This window comes from Rutidosis leptorrhynchoides, chromosome 7 (assembly GCF_046630445.1).
Source record: "Rutidosis leptorrhynchoides isolate AG116_Rl617_1_P2 chromosome 7, CSIRO_AGI_Rlap_v1, whole genome shotgun sequence".
NCBI lineage: Eukaryota > Viridiplantae > Streptophyta > Magnoliopsida > Asterales > Asteraceae > Rutidosis > Rutidosis leptorrhynchoides.
The window spans coordinates 28,694,966-28,714,113 of NC_092339.1; the positions used below are offsets into that span (position 1 = coordinate 28,694,966).

General features: G+C 33.9%; 4 protein-coding genes across 5 annotated transcripts; 1 reads left to right on the forward strand and 3 right to left on the reverse strand.

Annotated features, from left to right (window-relative positions):
- The first annotated feature begins 4,274 nt into the window (after positions 1-4,274).
- LOC139858395 (microtubule-associated protein RP/EB family member 1A-like) lies at positions 4,275-6,948 on the forward strand. Its single transcript, XM_071847248.1, has 8 exons — positions 4,275-4,382; positions 4,493-4,561; positions 4,697-4,783; positions 5,099-5,205; positions 5,290-5,432; positions 6,276-6,349; positions 6,440-6,553; positions 6,647-6,948. The coding sequence occupies exons 1-8, from the start codon at positions 4,275-4,277 to the stop codon at positions 6,737-6,739; spliced, it is 795 nt and encodes a 264-aa protein (XP_071703349.1). The 3' UTR covers positions 6,740-6,948.
- A 66-nt stretch (positions 6,949-7,014) lies between these two features.
- LOC139858396 (HVA22-like protein a) lies at positions 7,015-9,006 on the reverse strand. Of its 2 annotated transcripts, none has more exons than XM_071847249.1 (5): positions 8,717-9,006; positions 8,563-8,589; positions 7,723-7,845; positions 7,359-7,614; positions 7,015-7,246 (listed from the first exon to the last, which is right to left on the reverse strand). In XM_071847249.1, exons 1-5 carry the CDS (start codon positions 8,785-8,787, stop codon positions 7,178-7,180), a joined length of 546 nt encoding a protein of 181 aa, XP_071703350.1. In that variant the 5' UTR covers positions 8,788-9,006; the 3' UTR covers positions 7,015-7,177. The 2 variants fall into 2 exon arrangements, with proteins under 2 accessions (XP_071703350.1, XP_071703351.1); XM_071847250.1 differs by having other exon boundaries at positions 7,723-8,455; positions 8,717-8,815.
- Positions 9,007-10,051: 1,045 nt separating this feature from the next.
- LOC139858145 (transcription factor bHLH47-like) lies at positions 10,052-13,070 on the reverse strand. The gene is made up of 5 exons (XM_071846997.1): positions 12,933-13,070; positions 12,086-12,198; positions 11,180-11,298; positions 10,719-10,846; positions 10,052-10,573 (listed from the first exon to the last, which is right to left on the reverse strand). The coding sequence occupies exons 2-5, from the start codon at positions 12,109-12,111 to the stop codon at positions 10,205-10,207; spliced, it is 642 nt and encodes a 213-aa protein (XP_071703098.1). The 5' UTR covers positions 12,112-12,198; positions 12,933-13,070; the 3' UTR covers positions 10,052-10,204.
- Positions 13,071-14,678: 1,608 nt separating this feature from the next.
- On the reverse strand, positions 14,679-18,166 carry LOC139857994 (uncharacterized). Its single transcript, XM_071846845.1, has 10 exons — positions 17,886-18,166; positions 17,532-17,695; positions 17,370-17,434; positions 17,257-17,297; positions 16,213-16,301; positions 16,023-16,136; positions 15,512-15,589; positions 15,252-15,317; positions 15,091-15,168; positions 14,679-14,904 (listed from the first exon to the last, which is right to left on the reverse strand). Exons 1-10 carry the CDS (start codon positions 18,004-18,006, stop codon positions 14,797-14,799), a joined length of 924 nt encoding a protein of 307 aa, XP_071702946.1. The 5' UTR covers positions 18,007-18,166; the 3' UTR covers positions 14,679-14,796.
- Between the last annotated feature and the right edge of the window lie 982 nt (positions 18,167-19,148).

Sequence of the window (19,148 nt, forward strand, 5' to 3'; positions counted from 1 at the left end):
CTAGTTGTCCACAGTTAGATGTACATAAATAAATCGATAAATATTATCTTGAATCAATCCACGACCCAGTGTATACGTATCTCAGTATTGATCACAACTCAAACTATATATATTTTGGAATCAACCTCAACTCTGTATAGCTAACTCCAACATTCACATATAGAGTGTCTATGGTTGTTCCGAAATATATATAGATGTGTCGACATGATAGGTCGAAACATTGTATACGTGTCTATGGTATCTCAAGATTACATAATATACAATACAAGTTGATTAAGTTATGGTTGGAATAGATTTGTTACCAATTTTCACGTAGCTAAAATGAGAAAAATTATCCAATCTTGTTTTACCCATAACTTCTTCATTTTAAATCCGTTTTGAGTGAATCAAATTGCTATGGTTTCATATTGAACTCTATTTTATGAATCTAAACAGAAAATGTATAGGTTTATAGTCGTAAAAATAAGTTACAAGTCATTTTTGTAAAGGTAGTCATTTCAGTCGAAAGAACGACGTCTAGATGACCATTTTAGAAAACATACTTCCACTTTGAGTTTAACCATAATTTTTGGATATAGTTTCATGTTCATAATAAAAATCATTTTCTCAGAATAACAACTTTTAAATAAAAGTTTATCATAGTTTTTAATTAACTAACCCAAAACAGCCCGTAGTGTTACTACGACGGCGTAAATCCGGTTTTAAGGTGTTTTTCGTGTTTCCAGGTTTTAAATCATTAAGTTAGCATATCATATAGATATAGAACATGTGTTTAGTTGATTTTAAAAGTCAAGTTAGAAGGATTAACTTTTGTTTGCGAACAAGTTTAGAATTAACTAAACGATGTTCTAGTGATTACAAGTTTAAACCTTCGAATAAGATAGCTTTATATGTATGAATCGAATGATGTTATGAACATCATTACTACCTTAAGTTCCTTGGATAAACCTACTGGAAAAGAGAAAAATGGATCTAGCTTCAACGGATCCTTGGATGGCTCGAAGTTCTTGAAGCAGAATCATGACACGAAAACAAGTTCAAGTAAGATCATCACTTGAAATAAGATTGTTATAGTTATAGAAATTGAACCAAAGTTTGAATATGATTATTACCTTGTATTAGAATGATAACCTACTATAAGAAACAAAGATTTCTTGAGGTTGGATGATCACCTTACAAGATTGGAAGTGAGCTAGCAAACTTGAAAGTATTCTTGATTTTATGTAACTAGAACTTGTAGAATATATGAAGAACACTTAGAACTTGAAGATAGAACTTGAGAGAGATCAATTAGATGAAGAAAATTGAAGAATGAAAGTGTTTGTAGGTGTTTTTGGTCGTTGGTATATGGATTAGATATAAAGGATATGTAATTTTGTTTTCATGTAAATAAGTCATGAATGATTACTCATATTTTTGTAATTTTATGAGATATTTCATTCTAGTTGCCAAATGATGGTTCCCATATGTGTTAGGTGACTCACATGGGCTGCTAAGAGCTGATCATTGGAGTGTATATACCAATAGTACATACATCTAAAAGCTGTGTATTGTACGAGTACGAATACGGGTTCATACGAGTAGAATTGTTGATGAAACTGAACGAGGATGTAATTGTAAGCATTTTTGTTAAGTAGAAGTATTTTGATAAGTGTATTGAAGTCTTTCAAAAGTGTATAAATACATATTAAAACACTACATGTATATACATTTTAACTGAGTCGTTAAGTCATCGTTAGTCGTTAGATGTAAGTGTTGTTTTGAAACCTTTAGGTTAACGATCTTGTTAAATGTTGTTAACCCAATGTTTATAATATCAAATGAGATTTTAAATTATTATATTATCATGATATTATCATGTATGAATATCTCTTAATATGATATATATATACATTAAATGTCTTTACAACGATAATCGTTACATATATGTCTCGTTTAAAAATCATTAAGTTAGTAGTCTTGTTTTTACATATGTAGTTCATTGTTAATATACTTAATGATATGTTTACTTATCATAGTATCATGTTAACTATATATATATATCCATATATATGTCACCATATAGTTTTTACAAGTTTTAACGTTCGTGAATCACCGGTCAACTTGGGTAGTCAATTGTCTATATGAAACATATTTCAATTAATCAAGTCTTAACAAGTTTGATTGCTTAACATGTTAGAAACATTTAATCATGTAAATATCAATCTCAATTAATATATATATAAACATGGAAAAGTTCGGGTCACTACAGTCTCGAGCCGTCTCGACGCCCGTTGCGACGGTTTGGTGACTAGCCCGTCCCGTCTCGAAGAAAACCGTCTAATATGACAGTCAACGGTCAAAATTCGAGTCAAAGTTGACAAAAATCAGGTCAAAGTCTCTCAAAATTCGAAAAAGCCAGAAATTCGGTAAAATCGGTCAAATTTGTCGTATTTTAGTTTGAATTTTCTGTATTATATTAAAGGTGATAGTGATTATGAGTACAAATTAGGCAATTAAAGTTTTTGGCTTTAAACTATGTACACAAATACACATTTATATACTTATATATTTAAAAGTCAACTTTGGTCAACCTCCGTCTCGACCCCCGTCTCGACCCCGTCTCGAACGTCTCGACCTTTTTAGGACCCGACCGTCTCGACCCCGTCTCACGTCTTTTGCAACCTTGCCTAAAACACATCAAAACAACACTTGACATCCCAACCAAATTTACCCCTCAACTATCATCATATCTACAACTTATTGGGAGTATAACATGTAAATTTATTATTTTATTAAAAAACTTTAATCAAACTCCACCAAAACATTTAACGGTACCGTATCTTTCCTCTTAGCGCGAGTTAAATTTTTTCGACACCACCGTTCAACTCGAAATATTTTTACGAACACACCGCACCTAACTATACGCAAAACATACATTTTTTAAAAAACGCTATACATTTCATGCTATCATTCAAACAATATATATACAACTCATGGTTTCCTCCCCCTTTTTACGCGGTTTTCATGGCGTTAAAAACGTGCAGGTCATTAGGTACACTAGGTACTAACCACGTGTATCCAAACACATCTGCATCAACGCATTTTTAATTATGTAAATACATAACGCTGCATTAAATATGAATACGTAACCCGCCGCATCGCGCGGGCCTGCCTTTCTAGTTATATATAATAACGTTATAAAATTATTATTATTATTATTATTGTTATTATATTATTATTATTATTATTATTATTATTATTATTATTATTATTATTATTATTATTATTATTATTATTATTATTATTATTATAAAGTAAAGCGTCGATTTATTGGCTACTTAACTGACTCTTAGAGCCTAAATTAAATTTCAGACAGGATTAAAACCCATGAAAATTTGATTTTACCATTTTCACGGCGTATCAATTTTATTTATTTTTTTGAAAAAAAATTTCCTACGTATTGGCCGGAGGTCCACTTGGAAGCAATTTCTCTATCCGTCGAATATAGAAAGGGATGACTTTCTCTACTTTTGAGAGTGTTTACACTCTGGGTGAAGAAATAACTTGCCTTTATTCTCGAACAAGAAAAAAATTGTCTACATCTCACTTCTCATATACCTAATATGTGGTATTGGGTTTTGTTGTTGTTGTGTTGGTGTGTATAAAAAAGTTAAGCAATAACGTTATAATCATTTTAATTTTAACATTTCTACCTAGGACCTAAATATTTATTTATATAAATAACTTTTGGTCTTAAAAGTTGAACATTCAATATTTTGATTTGCTATCAATCATTACTAATTATTCTATTAATTAAAATGGTAAGTATCTTTTAATTAGCTTCATTAAAATAAATTATTTTTTAGTAAAATATACTAACTCCGTTCCACTTAAAGTGTCCACATTTTTATTTTGGGATGTCCCATTACAAGTGTCCACTTTGTATTTCAACCAATGAGAAGAGGTTATTCTGGAGAGAGAAAAATTCTGATTGGTGGAGAATGAAGTTAGTGGAATTTCCTAAAACTGTGTGCAAAAAGTAAGTGGACATTGCAGTGGGACGGAGGAAGTAGTTTAAAACTAGTAGTGACTTTATAAATTACTAGTATAAAAAAAGGAAAGAAAGAAATTAAGTTAAGCGGCATGTTTAAGATGTCTTTTTGGCTCACCAGTTTGTGATCCCTGACGCCATTCACAGCTTTTGCCCCCCATCTCCATCTTTTGGGTTTTGAGTTTTATTTCTTCTTATTTGAAATTTGAACAACAAAAATAAAAAAAAATAACAATTAAAAATGGCGAGTAATATAGGAATGATGGACAGTGCATATTTTGTTGGAAGAAATGAGCTTCTTTCATGGATCAATGCCAGGCTTCATCTTAGTCTTTCTCGTATTGAACAAGTAATTACCTTTTTTTTTTTTTTTTTAATTTACTTATGATGTTTAAAAGTAAGTAAAATTGATACTAATATGAATCTAATTAACAAGTTTGATCCTTGTTATTTGTGTAGGCTGCTTCAGGTGCTGTACAGTGTCAAATGATGGACATGACTTATCCAGGAATGGTTCCTATGCACAAGGTCCACAATTCTTTACCACTTTTATTTTTGAAGACATTTTTTTATTTTTTTATTTTTTTTAATTTAAACAGGTTTATGTAATTATGTTAATTGTTAAGCCCCCGAGTGCGAGTTGACTATGTGGTTTGACTACAGGTTAACTTTGATGCAAGGACAGAATATGATATGATCCAGAACTATAAAGTGCTGCAAGATGTATTTAACAAACTCAAGATCGATAAGGTAAACATTAACTACCTTTGGCATATAAAGCAATCAGTGGTGAAACCAGGAATTTTTCACCGGGTTGAATTTTTTTTATCATGGGCTTTTAAATTGGGGGTAAAATATATTGAGATTTTGGGCTCAGAATATTAAAGTTTATGAGTCAAAATATGAACATCCAAAATTTTAGGCTTGAAAATTTCATATGCACCGGGGCACTGGGGGATGCCCCCTGCCCCACTCTGTTTCCACCCATGAAAGCAATAGTATTAGTTTTGGGGTTGATGTTGATGTTGATTACTAACAAGTTTAAGGCTTTTGATTTTGTTACAGCATATTGAAGTAAATAAGCTAGTCAAGGGTCGACCGTTGGACAATTTGGAGTTTTTACAATGGTTGAAACGCTATTGTGACTCTGTTAATGGTGGCATCATGAATGAGTATGTTACGATCCTCAATTATGAAGCGGTTTTACTTTTTTAGCTATCGATCTTTTGGTAATATTTTTGGTTATTTTCTTGAAGGAATTATAACCCTCTTGATCGTAGAAGTAAGGTATGTAAAGAACGTCAATTCAAGACATCGCAGAAGAACTACAAGTCTTTGCAAACAAACAACTCTCAGAATTCGGGTACGGGAGACAGACAAAACATTCCTAAGACAACTGGTGAGCTAAAACAAACACAAAATATCAAATGTCACATTTATTATGTGTCAAATAAAGTTGCAGGCAGCAATATGGCCATTGATCTAGCAGTATCGAAGTAGCCCTTTTAATCATGAATTTGAGGTTTAATTCCTGAGATAGGACAAATTAGGTTAATTCATGGTAGTCAGTGTGTGAGTTGTTTTTTAAGATAGGAAATAAAAAAGTGAAGTCATAGAGAACATTTTGAAATATGTAGATTATGTATGTGAGTTGTTTAATTCCCCTTTTACTACAAATGGATAAAATTTTCTCTGTTCAGTTGACCTGGAAAAAAAGAATATTTTTTACACTGATATACGCAGTGTTGCAAAAGTCGGCTGACACATCGTTTTTTAGGCATGGCCGACCCGTCGGGCTAAAAAAACGGTCAACTGTAAAAACTCCGTCGAAGTCGGAAAAATTCGGTCAAATTCGGTCAAAGTCGGTCAAAGTAAAAAATATTATATTATTATTTTGTAATATTGTTAATAATTGTTCATGTTTATTGTAAATATAGTTTATATTTTAACATTTGATTTCTATATAATATTATATATAAATATAAATATAAATATATATATTTAATAAATTCGTTTTAAAAAGTCAACGTTGGTCAACGCTCGACGTGTCCCCTGTTGCGTCCCCGTCTCGACCGACTCTTCCCTCCAAGGTCCCGACCGACGCGTGCCCGACTCGCGTCTTTTACAACCTTGGATATACGTGACCGAACCCGCGTTGAATATACGCGACCGAACCCGAGTTATCCCGTAATGTAATTATTGGTGTGTATAGGGTTATTGATCTTAATTTTGATTATTTTAGGGACCATGCAAAAACCAAGTGCAGTAGCAGTTGAGTCTGATTGTTCAGATGAAATTCAAGATTTGTGCAATGAGGTAACCTTGACTGAATCTTCCACAAAACTATGCCTTTTTAATATTACTACAGAAGTAATTTGAAGGTTTTGATTTGATGTAATCATTCAGATCACTGAGCTGAAGTTATCTGTTGATCTTTTGGAGAAAGAAAGGGATTACTATTTTGCAAAATTACGAGATATCGAGATACTTTGCCAGTCTCCTGAATTGGAACATATCCCGGTAACCTGCTGCATACATATCTATAGTTTCTAAACAAATGCTCACACAAGTATTCAAACTGGATTATATTACTAATACGAATCTGTTGAACAGATGGTTGTGGCAGTTAAGAAGGTACTGTACGCAGCAGATGAGTCTGCACTTGCTGAAGCTCAAGAAATAGCTTCTGCCAGTTACGAAAGTTGAACAACAGTCAAACACAAAAATGCAGACGGCCTTCATTTCACTTCACTCGGTCTGTATCATTATCGCGAGCCCATCTTTGACCATGTTCGTGAACACGCTACAAAGTTGGGTCCCGGGGTTCGTGCACAAATGTTATACACTATTTTTCCCTTCCTAACTTGTGACCAATGTGTTGTACTCAAATGTTTGGTTTAAATACACAATTTTTTTTTTTTTTTTACTAATGTGTCTACTAATACTTAATTAGAAATCATTAATTAAGTTGAACAAATCTGTTAATGAAAACAGAACATAAATGATACCATTATTGAAACATATGTATGATGATTGATGAGTCCACTCGTTTACAAACCAACTTGAAGAAAATTAACACCGGACCAAAACACAAGTTCGATAGGGTACAACTACATCCTATATACATATTGGGTCTCTGATACCTCAATACACGTAGTCGTCTTCAGTGAAGAAACTGTTACCTCTATACTTGACTTCACCGTCGATATAAGACTGCAAAGCACAAGAAAATTGTCACACAACTATTAAATTAATTAATTATCTCAAAAATAGATACTTTATATAGGAGTATATGTTAGTGAAAGAGAGAGATGAGGTTGCATACAGGTAAAACGGTTTCCTGAAAAGCATCTGGAACATATTCATGAACGTATTTATCAGCAGAATGTAAGATATCATCATCATCATCGTGTGTAGGAGGGACGAAAATGTCTTTCTTTTTTGGGACGTAGATGTTAACAGTTTGGTTTCCAGCGTAGAAAGGTCGAACATAGTGCTGATATACATATGAAGCACCACTAAATTGTGGTATAACTAACCAACACGTTAGAATAAGCTTTGCGTATGACCAGAAGGGGATCCTGTCAAGTAAATGGTTGATTAGATGCGCGTATAAAACACGAAGATAACATATAAATTAAAAGCAGAAACATTATATAGTGAAGTTACAATATAGAGATAGTATGTACCATTCAATAAGTGGGTAACAGGTGAGCTCAAAAAGAGTGATCATAGAATATAAGACCCAGTATGTGAGCCATTGCTGATCATCAGCTGTATTTCTAGTCTCGATTGCTCTAATGGAGGCGTATCTAATAGAAAACGCAAACGAAAAAAACGTCGATATAAAGCGTTCAGAAAACATAAAATCTGTTTTATCCTTCACTATATTCACCAATAGAGAAGGAAACCACTTTTGGTATTTGATGTCTATTCTAATGTTCTTCCATATGTAAACTTCATATCCAATACGTTTTCGGTTAGTTTAAAACATATGGTAAGATGAAAGTCTATAGTCAAATACGTATAAAACAGGGGTCTCATTCTGAGTGAAATACCCTTACATTGTACATTACCTGAAGTGGCCACCAAATTTAAGGGTTTTTTTTTAGTTACTTGCATAAAGAAAATAAGGTATCCAATACTACGATAAATAGATCAGCAGAACTGTAAACTGCAACATATGACTATATGAGAAACTAGTTCAACATATTGAAACCAAACAATATATCGAAACACGTTTATCTCACAACTAAAAATTAGTTAACACGCGTTTCTATTTATATCTGAACAGCAAACTCATACACAGCCTGCTACTACATAGAGTTATGTCACGAGACTTGAATATGAGCATGAATATAAACATGAACACCATATCAATTCCAAAATAGCATGATTATTTTCTACTTCTATCATCCATATCTGTGATGAAGGAGATTTCAATTATTTTCAAGATATGTTACTACTGTGTTAATTATGTGATGAAAATGTTCAAGTAGCATGAACATTAAAAATTGAAGTGAACTTACAGAGGGTAAGCCAAACTAACAAGAGGCCTGCAAATGAAAACACGGAATTATTGATTTTATGGTAGGTATATAATGCATGACTAATAAATCTGGAAACTTTATTACGAATAATAATAAATGTTTAGTTTGCATATCGAATTAATAACAGAATTACCCAGCAAGAACATCAATGTTTTGAGCAATGAGTAGCAACAAATCTCCAGCGGCAGCTCCAGATCTCCCCATTTTATAACTATTACTATTGGTATATTATTTCCTACCCACAAAGTTTATATAAATACAGTACTAAATATAGATCTAACAACAAGAATTATGGAACTAGTTCAGTTCTTGGTTTTCAGCAGGATATTAGTTGATTAATGTGAGGGGATCAGGTGGAGAGAGAAGATAGGAGCAAGGGACAGGTGTTGATTGGGATATTATTATTTGTCACAAACCTACCAATACCTTCTGCACACTCATCATCCCAACACAAATTTTAATTCAATTTAATAGCATATTTTACGAGGTAGTGGCTCTATTGAGTCGACATCGATAGTCGATTTATTGGCGACTTAACTGACTCTTAGAGTCTAAATTAAATTTCAGGCAGGATTTCAAACCCATGGAAATTTGATTATACCATTTTCATGGCGTCTATTATTATTTTTATTTTAGTATTTTTATTTTTTATTTTTTTAAAACTTTTTCCTACTTAAAGGTCGGAGGTCCTCTCGAAAGCAATCTCTTTATCCGTCGAATAAAGAGAGAGATGACTTTCTCTACTCTTGAGAGTGTTTCACTCTGGGTGGAGAAAAGACTTGTCTTTATTCTCGGATATGGGAATGATTGTCTACATCTCACCTCCCCTACACCACTCATGTGGTATTGGGTTTTGTTGTTTTGTTGTTGTATTTTACGAGGTGATCCGCACACACCACTTTTTGATCCATGTACACCTAATTACCTATTTTACCTTTAATTATACTTACAATAATAATAATAATAATAATAATAATATAAGTTCAACTTACTAGATTAATTTAGGGACACTGGAAGTTTATGAGACAAAAGTGTACATAGATCAATAAGTGGTGTGTGAGTTCGACCCCCATTGGCTACATATTAACTCACAATTTCATCAATGCCATGAGATTCCACCCATGACGCATTTCCCACATCGCGTTGGGGGTAAAAGAGAGGGGATTTTACCGTCCATGCCGCGTATGGGATTGGTGCCGATTTCCTTCTGGACACGCAGTTGGGGACGGTATAACTGTGTAGGAGATGAACGCGTGAGTGATTAAGTCCCCTGAGTGATCCTAACATCTGTACCAAAAAAAAAAGGGAAAATGAAATAAAATGCCCATAACTTAAATTTAAAAAACGAAACTATCAAGTACGGATAACAACAAGCAACTAGAGGGGTTTTAAGTATTAAACGAATATGAAGACTTCAACTGTAAACAACTAGCCTAGTGTTCTCTTCCAAGCCCAATAATTAACTTCATTAACACTAACAAAACATATATGGTATTAAAATTAACATTTAAGTAGTTAACCGTTGGTTTCTTCAGGAACAAAACATATTACAGTGCAGGAGAGTACTAATATGAACTACTACAACGCTATATACAAATTACAAGTGTTACACGCGTTTACATCATTGTTCCTCTTGAGACGTTTTTTCAAGGAGTTGTAAAGGCCAGGAATCGGATGGAGTGGGATACCGAGGGTTTGGTTTACTCACATTTGACTTGGGTATGGACCTGAGAACCGAACCAGAATCAGGTTGTGGGTGAGTTCGAACATTGTGACATGCCGGGATAATTAGAATCGGATCACCAGAAGTTAAGTGTATCATTTCGTGATGAAAATACTGAGGTAATTGTGGTTCTTGAGATTCTACTGCAGGTGCATTCAAGTCCAGGTTTTTTTGGACAGTTGTTTCGTTTATCATGCTCTTTAGCTCACCGATTTGGTTCTGTAAAATACAAGTCTCATCTTTAAGTTCATTCTTTTCAACTGTCACCTGCTCATGAAAAAGAGTTCGATCACTAAGATGTAAGTGGGAAATATGCGACTCATACATTATTTGTGATATGGGCGCATTAATAATCAGTTATATATGGTCGAATCTGTGAATGAATTTACATTTATTCGTTTAATAGGCTTACATATTGTGATTCAGATAGTAAAGCAGCATTCTCCTTTTTAACGGACTTGATCTGATCAAGCATGTCCTTTACAACTCGAGTAGTTTCACCTAATATTGAGGCTTTGCCACTGTTTTGATCTGCCAGTTCTGCAAGGCAACAAGTAGTACATTAGATAACCATTCTTTAATTAACATTTCTGCTTTTTATTGACGTAATGTTTTCCAGGATATCGAAACATACATAAATTATATGGCAATACAGAAGTTAAAACTTATTTATCCCATAGTTGCAATAGTTTTATATGCTTCCCATGGCAATCATTCATTAAAAAGTGGTTTGTTTATGTTTATCTAAGACACCAACTTTCACTCAACGTGTGTTGGGACGGGGATAATGATTGCAAATTTAATTAAGGTCTTTCTTCAGTTGAATATCAGATGAAAAACAAACACAAATAATAAACACAGTTAAAAAATTACCCAGTGCATCAGCCAGTTCAAGAAAGAGTTCATTCAAATGCTCACGCTTTAGTTTCTCCCTTTCAGCCTTATGAATTCGTTTAGGAAGTTTATTGCTAATCTTCTGGCTAGGCTGCAAGCTGCATCAAGAGCACTTACTCTTATTAGAAAAAGAAATACCATATCGGGTTCTAAATCAGATAAAGCTTCATAACTATAGCTTAAGTGACATATAGTGCAGGGTGAATGACTAGTACAATTGCGATAATAATCATAATCCGCTGGGAAAGTGGGAAAGTTCAGGGTTATTAAAACAACGCAGAAGGAGGATGAAGCTAAAATCTGTTACATGTTATAACTTTCTTCTTAAAAATGTTCATTTTGACAAAAATACAAATCCTGGAAATTATACCATTTTGTGATTGACCATAGCCTGGGCCATTGAGTAAATCTGTCGTTTGTTTTTCCGTCTGCAGACCATATTATGACTTATGTCTGCGAGCTCGCGCGCAAACGTTTTTACTGTAAACTGTTTGTTTTTCTGAAGACATAAGATAAATTAATGTCTTATTCTGTCAGCAATCTCGCAGACTTAGAAATGTGCTTCGAAGTGCTGCAAACAGGATCAAGTTATTTTGCAGACATACAAACAAACAGTCTTCAGTATTCTGACCTTTAAGGCCACATCTTCTTTAGAGACATGGTCCATAGATCTTCAGACAAAAGAATCTTAAAAAACAAACAGCACCTAAAACAACACCTAAAACAACACAGAAGGAGGAAGAGAAGCTAAGACAATTTAAAAAGATCCAGGTTTGGATACTTAAATACCACACCATGTACAGGGTTAGACCCTGTTCCTATGTTATCTATTCAAGCAACTTGTAAAGATGCAAGATACCGAAAGTTAATCTTATAATGACATACCAAGTTGGTGACTTTTCTGATCCCATGATGATCTTGCTAAATGTCTACAATGCGAATCTACAAAACCTATGTTCAGGTTTGTACTGGTTATCTATTCACAGCAGCATTCTTGTCTGCATAAAAAAACAACAAAAAACCAAATTCAGGAACTTTATGTTAAAAATTACACAAACATAGCATTCTATAGCTTGAAAAGAATGCATTACTACCAGAAACAGACCAGAATATGCAATACGTCCCTGCACCCATATCGAGTGCATTGACATAATATAACACAGTTAACAGAATCAAATAGAACCACCTAATGTTGTCGTTTTTAACATTCACAAGAAAACACACACCTGAATATAATGAATAAACGAATCAAGTAGAAGAAAACTTCTAATATGTTATGAAGATGGCAAAGAACCTTAGTCATCTACAACTCTATAAATCTATCTATAACTAATTATAATTCAATGGATAATCATAATCATGATCATAATTACACAATAATAATCATCATAACTATAATTATAATTATAATTATAATTATTATAATTATAATAATCATGATAATAATAAAGAAATTCATTCTTTTCTTTTTTCAGTAGCTGTTCCAATCAAAATTGCATATGACCTTATATTTCAGGTTGTAAAAACTGAAAACCTAACATAGATGTACAAGCTCAATCCGAAAACTATAAAAGCTCGATTCTTCAAAAACAAACCAAACTCACAATTAGCAGATGAAAAATCGTAACTCAATTCACATATAAAACAAACATAAACCCTAAATATCATTAAAAAAAAATTAATCGAAACACATAATCAACCTAAAATTGATCAAAACCTATTAAAAACTTACAAACACACATCATCAGATGAAGAATTGTAGCTTCTCAACAACAGATTAAGGTTCATAAACACAATATGCAGAAATTGTTAGTCCACCGATCTACAAGTAAGGGGATATAAATTATAAAAACACAACGCAAAAGACATACAAATACGTATAGATATGCATATATATACATACACGCTTTTGGACAATAATTGAGAGAAATATACCGTGACGCGCCGTCGTGAAGAAAGGGAGGCGTGTGGCGAGCAAAAGAATGATTTTTATATGGGAAAAGTGGAGCGTGGCAGCAACAGCCAGTAAGATGCATGCATCACTAAAATTGCCACGTAGATTTTACACAGCAGATAACACTGAGTAGTATATAGTATAGCTAAGAAAAAAAAGATGGCAATGAATATTAGATCTATCGAATATTAATCCGATCCGATACATATAAATATCTTCTTTAGGTATGTTTTATTCATTTTTTTTATTGGTTAAAATACAAAGTAAACATTTGAAACGAGACATCCAAAGTTCCAAACTAATATTATGAACGGTTAAACTGGGGTGGGGGAATAACAACGGCATAACTATCGTAACAAACTATTCAGATACTGTATTAATTTTAAAATACAGACCCCTAATCTAAATGTACAAGCGGTCCATCCTCTCCCGTTGTTTAAGGGTAAAAGGTTCTCCTAGATGCACGAATGAGGAGAGAAAGAAGCAAACGAGCCGGTGAAAGAAAGGAGAGAGAGAACTCGCTAGTTGCCATTAGTTCAATCCTTCAATCCAACCATCGGACAGAAGTTAGCTAGTGCACTTCGAGAGCTAATCCCGCAAAGACAGAATTGCCGTAAGGGACAGAACTTCGGTAGTGCACTTCGACAGCTATGCTTGAGTTTAGCGGAACCAAATCTTAGTCTCGTAGTCTTGAAACTCAGCCGTACTTCCTTTGGCTGGCCTTTCGATCCTCTCGTTCACAAAGGGGCGCAACTCTACTGAAGCAGCTCCCTCTGCTTTTGGAACTGTAAAAGGGTTGGGGGCAATCACTTTTTAGATCATGGCTTGTATTCGACGTCGCGGTTGGAAGGATTGCTTTCTGCCGTCTGTCTTTTCACTCTCTCTTCTCTTAGCAAAGTTGACTCAAGTCAAACTTTTGGCTTGCTACAAGCTGGGCTCCTGGACTGCAAGGTGAACCAAGTGTATTCCATTTTGTGATGACGTGATGTGACTTGTGAAGTTCACTTAAACTTTAATACCCTTAAGCGCATTAGGTAACCTCTTTTGATGGTAATTTGAATTTGAATAATACCCTTATGACGATCCCTTTATGAAAGGGTAGTTCTACATTTTAAAGAAACCTCTTCGATTTGAGGGGGAAGTTCGCTTAAATTCGAAGCGTACAACTGGGACAGGGCATCTTATGAAAGGCATCTTATGAAAATCACTTTCAGTTAAAAAGTTCTACATATACATATCCGATCTATTTACATCTATTGTAGTTGCACCATCCTTTTAAGCACTGCAATCTCAATATAAATCCTTCTCAAAAGTTCAAAATCGATCAATATATGGCCACAGCGTTCAGACGACAGTTTATCTCTTAACATTCTCTAAACAACTCTTATGACAACAAGTTATCTAGTGGAAAATCTTCATATGTTGATATGTAGTATGAAGTATTAACTAACTCGAGGTATAAGTTTAAACTTTAAACAGAGTTGAACTAATTAACTCGTGGTATAAGATAAAATACTAAATACTAATACGATTAGGCTTTAACTAACTCGTGGTATTAGATCTAATACATCTGGCTAGAACGATACTTCAGAACCAAGGCTACTGCAAATACATAATGGTGGGGACTGCGTTTCTTAAACCTTCAGGCTTCCGAACATCCAAATTTGAAACGCCGTATTTTCATTTTTCCATCTAGTGCCAAAGCCAAGACATCATACTCTTCCACGTACAACAGTTCAGAAATTGTAGCCTGAAACAGGGGGGAGTATCTTTATCTCAATCCATGCACAAATTATTAACAAAAAAAGAAAAAGACAAAAATTCAAAGTGTGGGAAAACCAAAAAAACAATAAATCAAACTTTAAGTACATACATCAAAGGAAGAATTGTCATTACACAAATGACCAAACTGAGATATGAATTGACAAAAGAATACCTTAATTCCACGGATGCGACTGTTCAGATGAGCGACTAGTTCATGAAAATGTTTCAGTTCTGAAGCACTGTCTGATATCTAAATGGTGACGATATAAGTCAAAGGGTTAGACTCGGATCAAAGACACTTAACGATTACAATATCAGAACTAGCATACCGACCTTAGACGAATTTTTTGGATGACCAAGAATCCTTGCAAATGATGTATGAAGTATGGCAGGAGCATACTACAGTATAAAATCAACAGTGGTCAATAAAATTGAAGGTAACACATTAAAAACATGTGACTAGACACAATAAAAACCACGTGTATAAGAACTGTTATACTATATAAGAATAAGGGTCCGATTCTTCTATAGCAATTGGAGAAAATATCAATGATAATTTCATAAGTTTGAATGTGAAACTATAAGGTTCTTACAAGTTGCTTTTTTGGTGCACGCGGAAGAGCATTTCTTAATTTAGAACGGATAATAACAGGATCAGTTCCCGAGATCACCTAAGTATGATAAAGATACATGAAAGAAACTTATAAGAAAATGAAATAAGTAATTAAGTCACCTAAGTAAAAGGTTGAAAAAGACGTGAAACGGGTTTGAGACGGTCGGGACCTTAAAATGTCGAAATGGGGTCTAAACGGTCAAGACGGACGTTGACCCTCGTTGACCAGTTTGTACCTATAATTGCTATTATCGTTAATATAATACAAAAAAGTAAACCGAAAGTACGTCAATTTTGATCGATTTTAACGACTTTTGACCGATTTTACCCGCATTTTTGACTTTTGACCGCATTTGACCCGACTTTTAACCGTTGACTGACTTATTAGACGACGGGACGGGGTCGAGACGGGTTAGTTACCAACACGTCGCAAGAGACGCAACGGACGTCGTTTACAACACTGCCTAAGCATACTAAATGCTAGGTCGTACCTGCCAGCAACCCAGAAGTACGCCGGTTGAAGTCAAAACGGCTCTATCCAATACGATTTTCATTGGGCAGAGTGTGTCTGTAACTAATTTTACCGCATTTGCTTCAGCTTCGATCTGCAAAAATTTAGGTTTAGTACTAACGGAAAATTATTGATCTCACGAATGATGGCTCTAACAAAAAGATGCTTACTTCATCTTTTGAGGCAGGAACAGCTACAATGTGGTGTGAAGCATGAAACATACTAAAATGGTAGAGCTCAGAATTCTGAAACCAAGTTACTAACCCAAGAATGATCATGTATTACCAAGGTTGTAAAACTCGCGACTCGGGGAGTACTCGGCCGGAGGTTTTTGAGGAGTAATCGGCGACTCGGGGAGTACTCGGAGGAGTACTCGGATGTTGACTTTTCTAATATAACTAAATATTTTCAATATATTATAGATATATAATATATAATATATATATTAGCTATAAACAAACATTTTTATGAATATATATATGTTAAATATATAAAATTTATAAATATATATGTTAAATATGTAAAGTTTAGTTACATACAAATATTTATTTTAATTGGAGGGGTTAGATTTGTATATATTTAATAATGAAGTTGAAAGAAAAACTAAACTTGAGGTGTTAAAATAAATAACAGTTAAACTTTAGGGGGTTTGAATGTAAGTTAAAAAATAATAAAATGACTCAGAAACCCTACCAAGTAGCAGTCACGCTACCCACTTCTTCTTCTTCAACCGCTCAGTCACCAAACCCTAAATTGTTTGTTCTCTTCATGGATGGAAATCGAGACATTACAGGTATGTTCCTTCAATTTGTTCTATCTAAACAAACAAACACATCAAATCGATTCAGAACTCTTAATTTCAATTCTGAAAAAAGTTGGACGAGAAAGTTGTTGGAGAAATTAGGGAGTTGGACGTCGATCAAAACCTTATTGAACTCAGATTAATCGTCTCCTGTTTTCCTTCATCTTTTCACTGAGTTTTCCAACTCCGTTGACCGGCGTTGACCGGCGTTGACCGAGTAAATGGACGAGTTAGACACCGATTACTCGTTTTGTTCTTCCAGAGGAGTAATCGCCGATTACTCGGCCGAGTTAGCCGAGTTTTGCAACCATGTGTATTACAAAAGAGACGAATCCAAACAAAATAAAAAATGGAAATTATTTGCAGATTGTAGAAGACTCTTAAAATGTGTTCCATAAGGCATTCGACTTACCTTCACTGAGGGTTGGAGAGAATATTTCCTCTACTGCTTTCCTGAAGTAAGAAACAATACGCATAAATGCACAAAAACATGAAAAAAATGGAAATTATTTGCAGTTTCCTTACGATATAGGAAGTGAGTACTCAGTACTCATATGCAATACATTAGCTCGAACAGGAGGATTAGCCGCCTGCAGTGGTAACAAATAAGAGTATTAACAACTAACGAACAAGGATATCATTAGCAGATGTAAATACCATATCGATAACTTGTATTCACATTATTACCTTATAAGTGGGAGTCACAGATCCATTTTTAACATCGAACAAATCCGAAAGCAACAACGACTGCGATGTCTCTCCTTGTTTAAGAAATAATGCACCATGCTCATCTAAATCCTTACTCATTTTGTCATACATTTTCAACCTCTCTATATTCGAAATTGGAATACCTGATAACACTCTAATCACTGAATCTACAAAATCTAAAGTATTGCTAATATATCTACTTAACAATTATGAATTTTACCTACATGTAATATTACAATAAACCACTATTTAAACTGTCAATAAATTAGGGCTCATTAATTAGTCTGTTTAAACGAAATACAGCAAAATTAAGCATAAAATTGATAAAATTACCTTTTGAAGGAGGTGATAGTTTAGAAACGGTGTGGAAGATAGTGTAGAAGATGATTAATGACACGAACCAAATCAAAGCAGCAAATTTTGACTGATTATACCAATTCCTAACCCTAGCCATGCTAATTAGCAACTATTTGGTTAAAAATTGAGATTAATTAATGACGTAATTAGATCTCCGAGTTGAGATTGAAGAATCTCGTAACATTTAGAGTTAAAATTTGGTAATTTTGGTACCAAATAGTAGGTTCGGTGAAGTGGAATGGTACATTGTTCATAGGTAGGTCACGATAGAACCATAGCATAGCAATTCTATTTTATTTTATTTTTTTATATATTCACAGAAATTTACAAAAAAAAAAAAAAAAAAAAAAAAAAAAAGTACAACAATATACGATTAGTGCGTTACTCGTACTTCTATTTTTTAGAATGCATCTAACTAATTAATTATTTAGCTATATCTGGATTGGCCCGCGCGATGCAGCGGAGGCCTTTCGGGTTGGATGCTCATATTTAACGTAGCGTTGTATTTACAGATTTAAAAACGCTTTGTTGTGGGTATACTTGGATACACGTGGGTAGTACCTAGTATGCTAATGATATGCGCGTTTTTTACGCCTGGAGAATCGTGTAAAAACGTGTGGACGGAACTATCGATATGATGTAATTAGTTTGAGTTGTTTATTATACGTGTATATATATGTATGAAAATAGCCCGAAATATTTAATGTTTTTAAAAAGTGTCCGTTTCGCGTATAGGTGGTTGCGCTGTGTTCGTAAAATTATTTCGAGTTGAACGGTGACGTCATAAGAATTTAACTGGCAGCGAGTGAGAAGATGTGATCCGTTAAAAACGTTGGTGGAGTTTGTGTAAGTGTTTTTAATAAATTAATAAAGTTACACTTTTAACCCCTGAGAAGTTGTCACATGGAAAATTGTTTGAGGGGGAGTTTTGTAATATTGGTGTTTTTTTGTCCTTTGGAAAATGTGTATGTTGTAAAACGACATAATTTTGCAGCTCTTTTAACATGGAGGGTTAATTAATTCTTCATTACTACTCCGTAATACATATATTTACTACGTATTTATTTATGACCAAACCTTCAAATATTTTTTCTGTATAAAAACATGAAACACAGCGTATAACAAAATTAAGCTACTATACGTTTTTCTAAGTGCAATTTGGCCATTTAATCGGGATATAACTACGTCGTCACACACTAACACTACGATATGTTTTAAGTTTAACTTACACCACTTTCG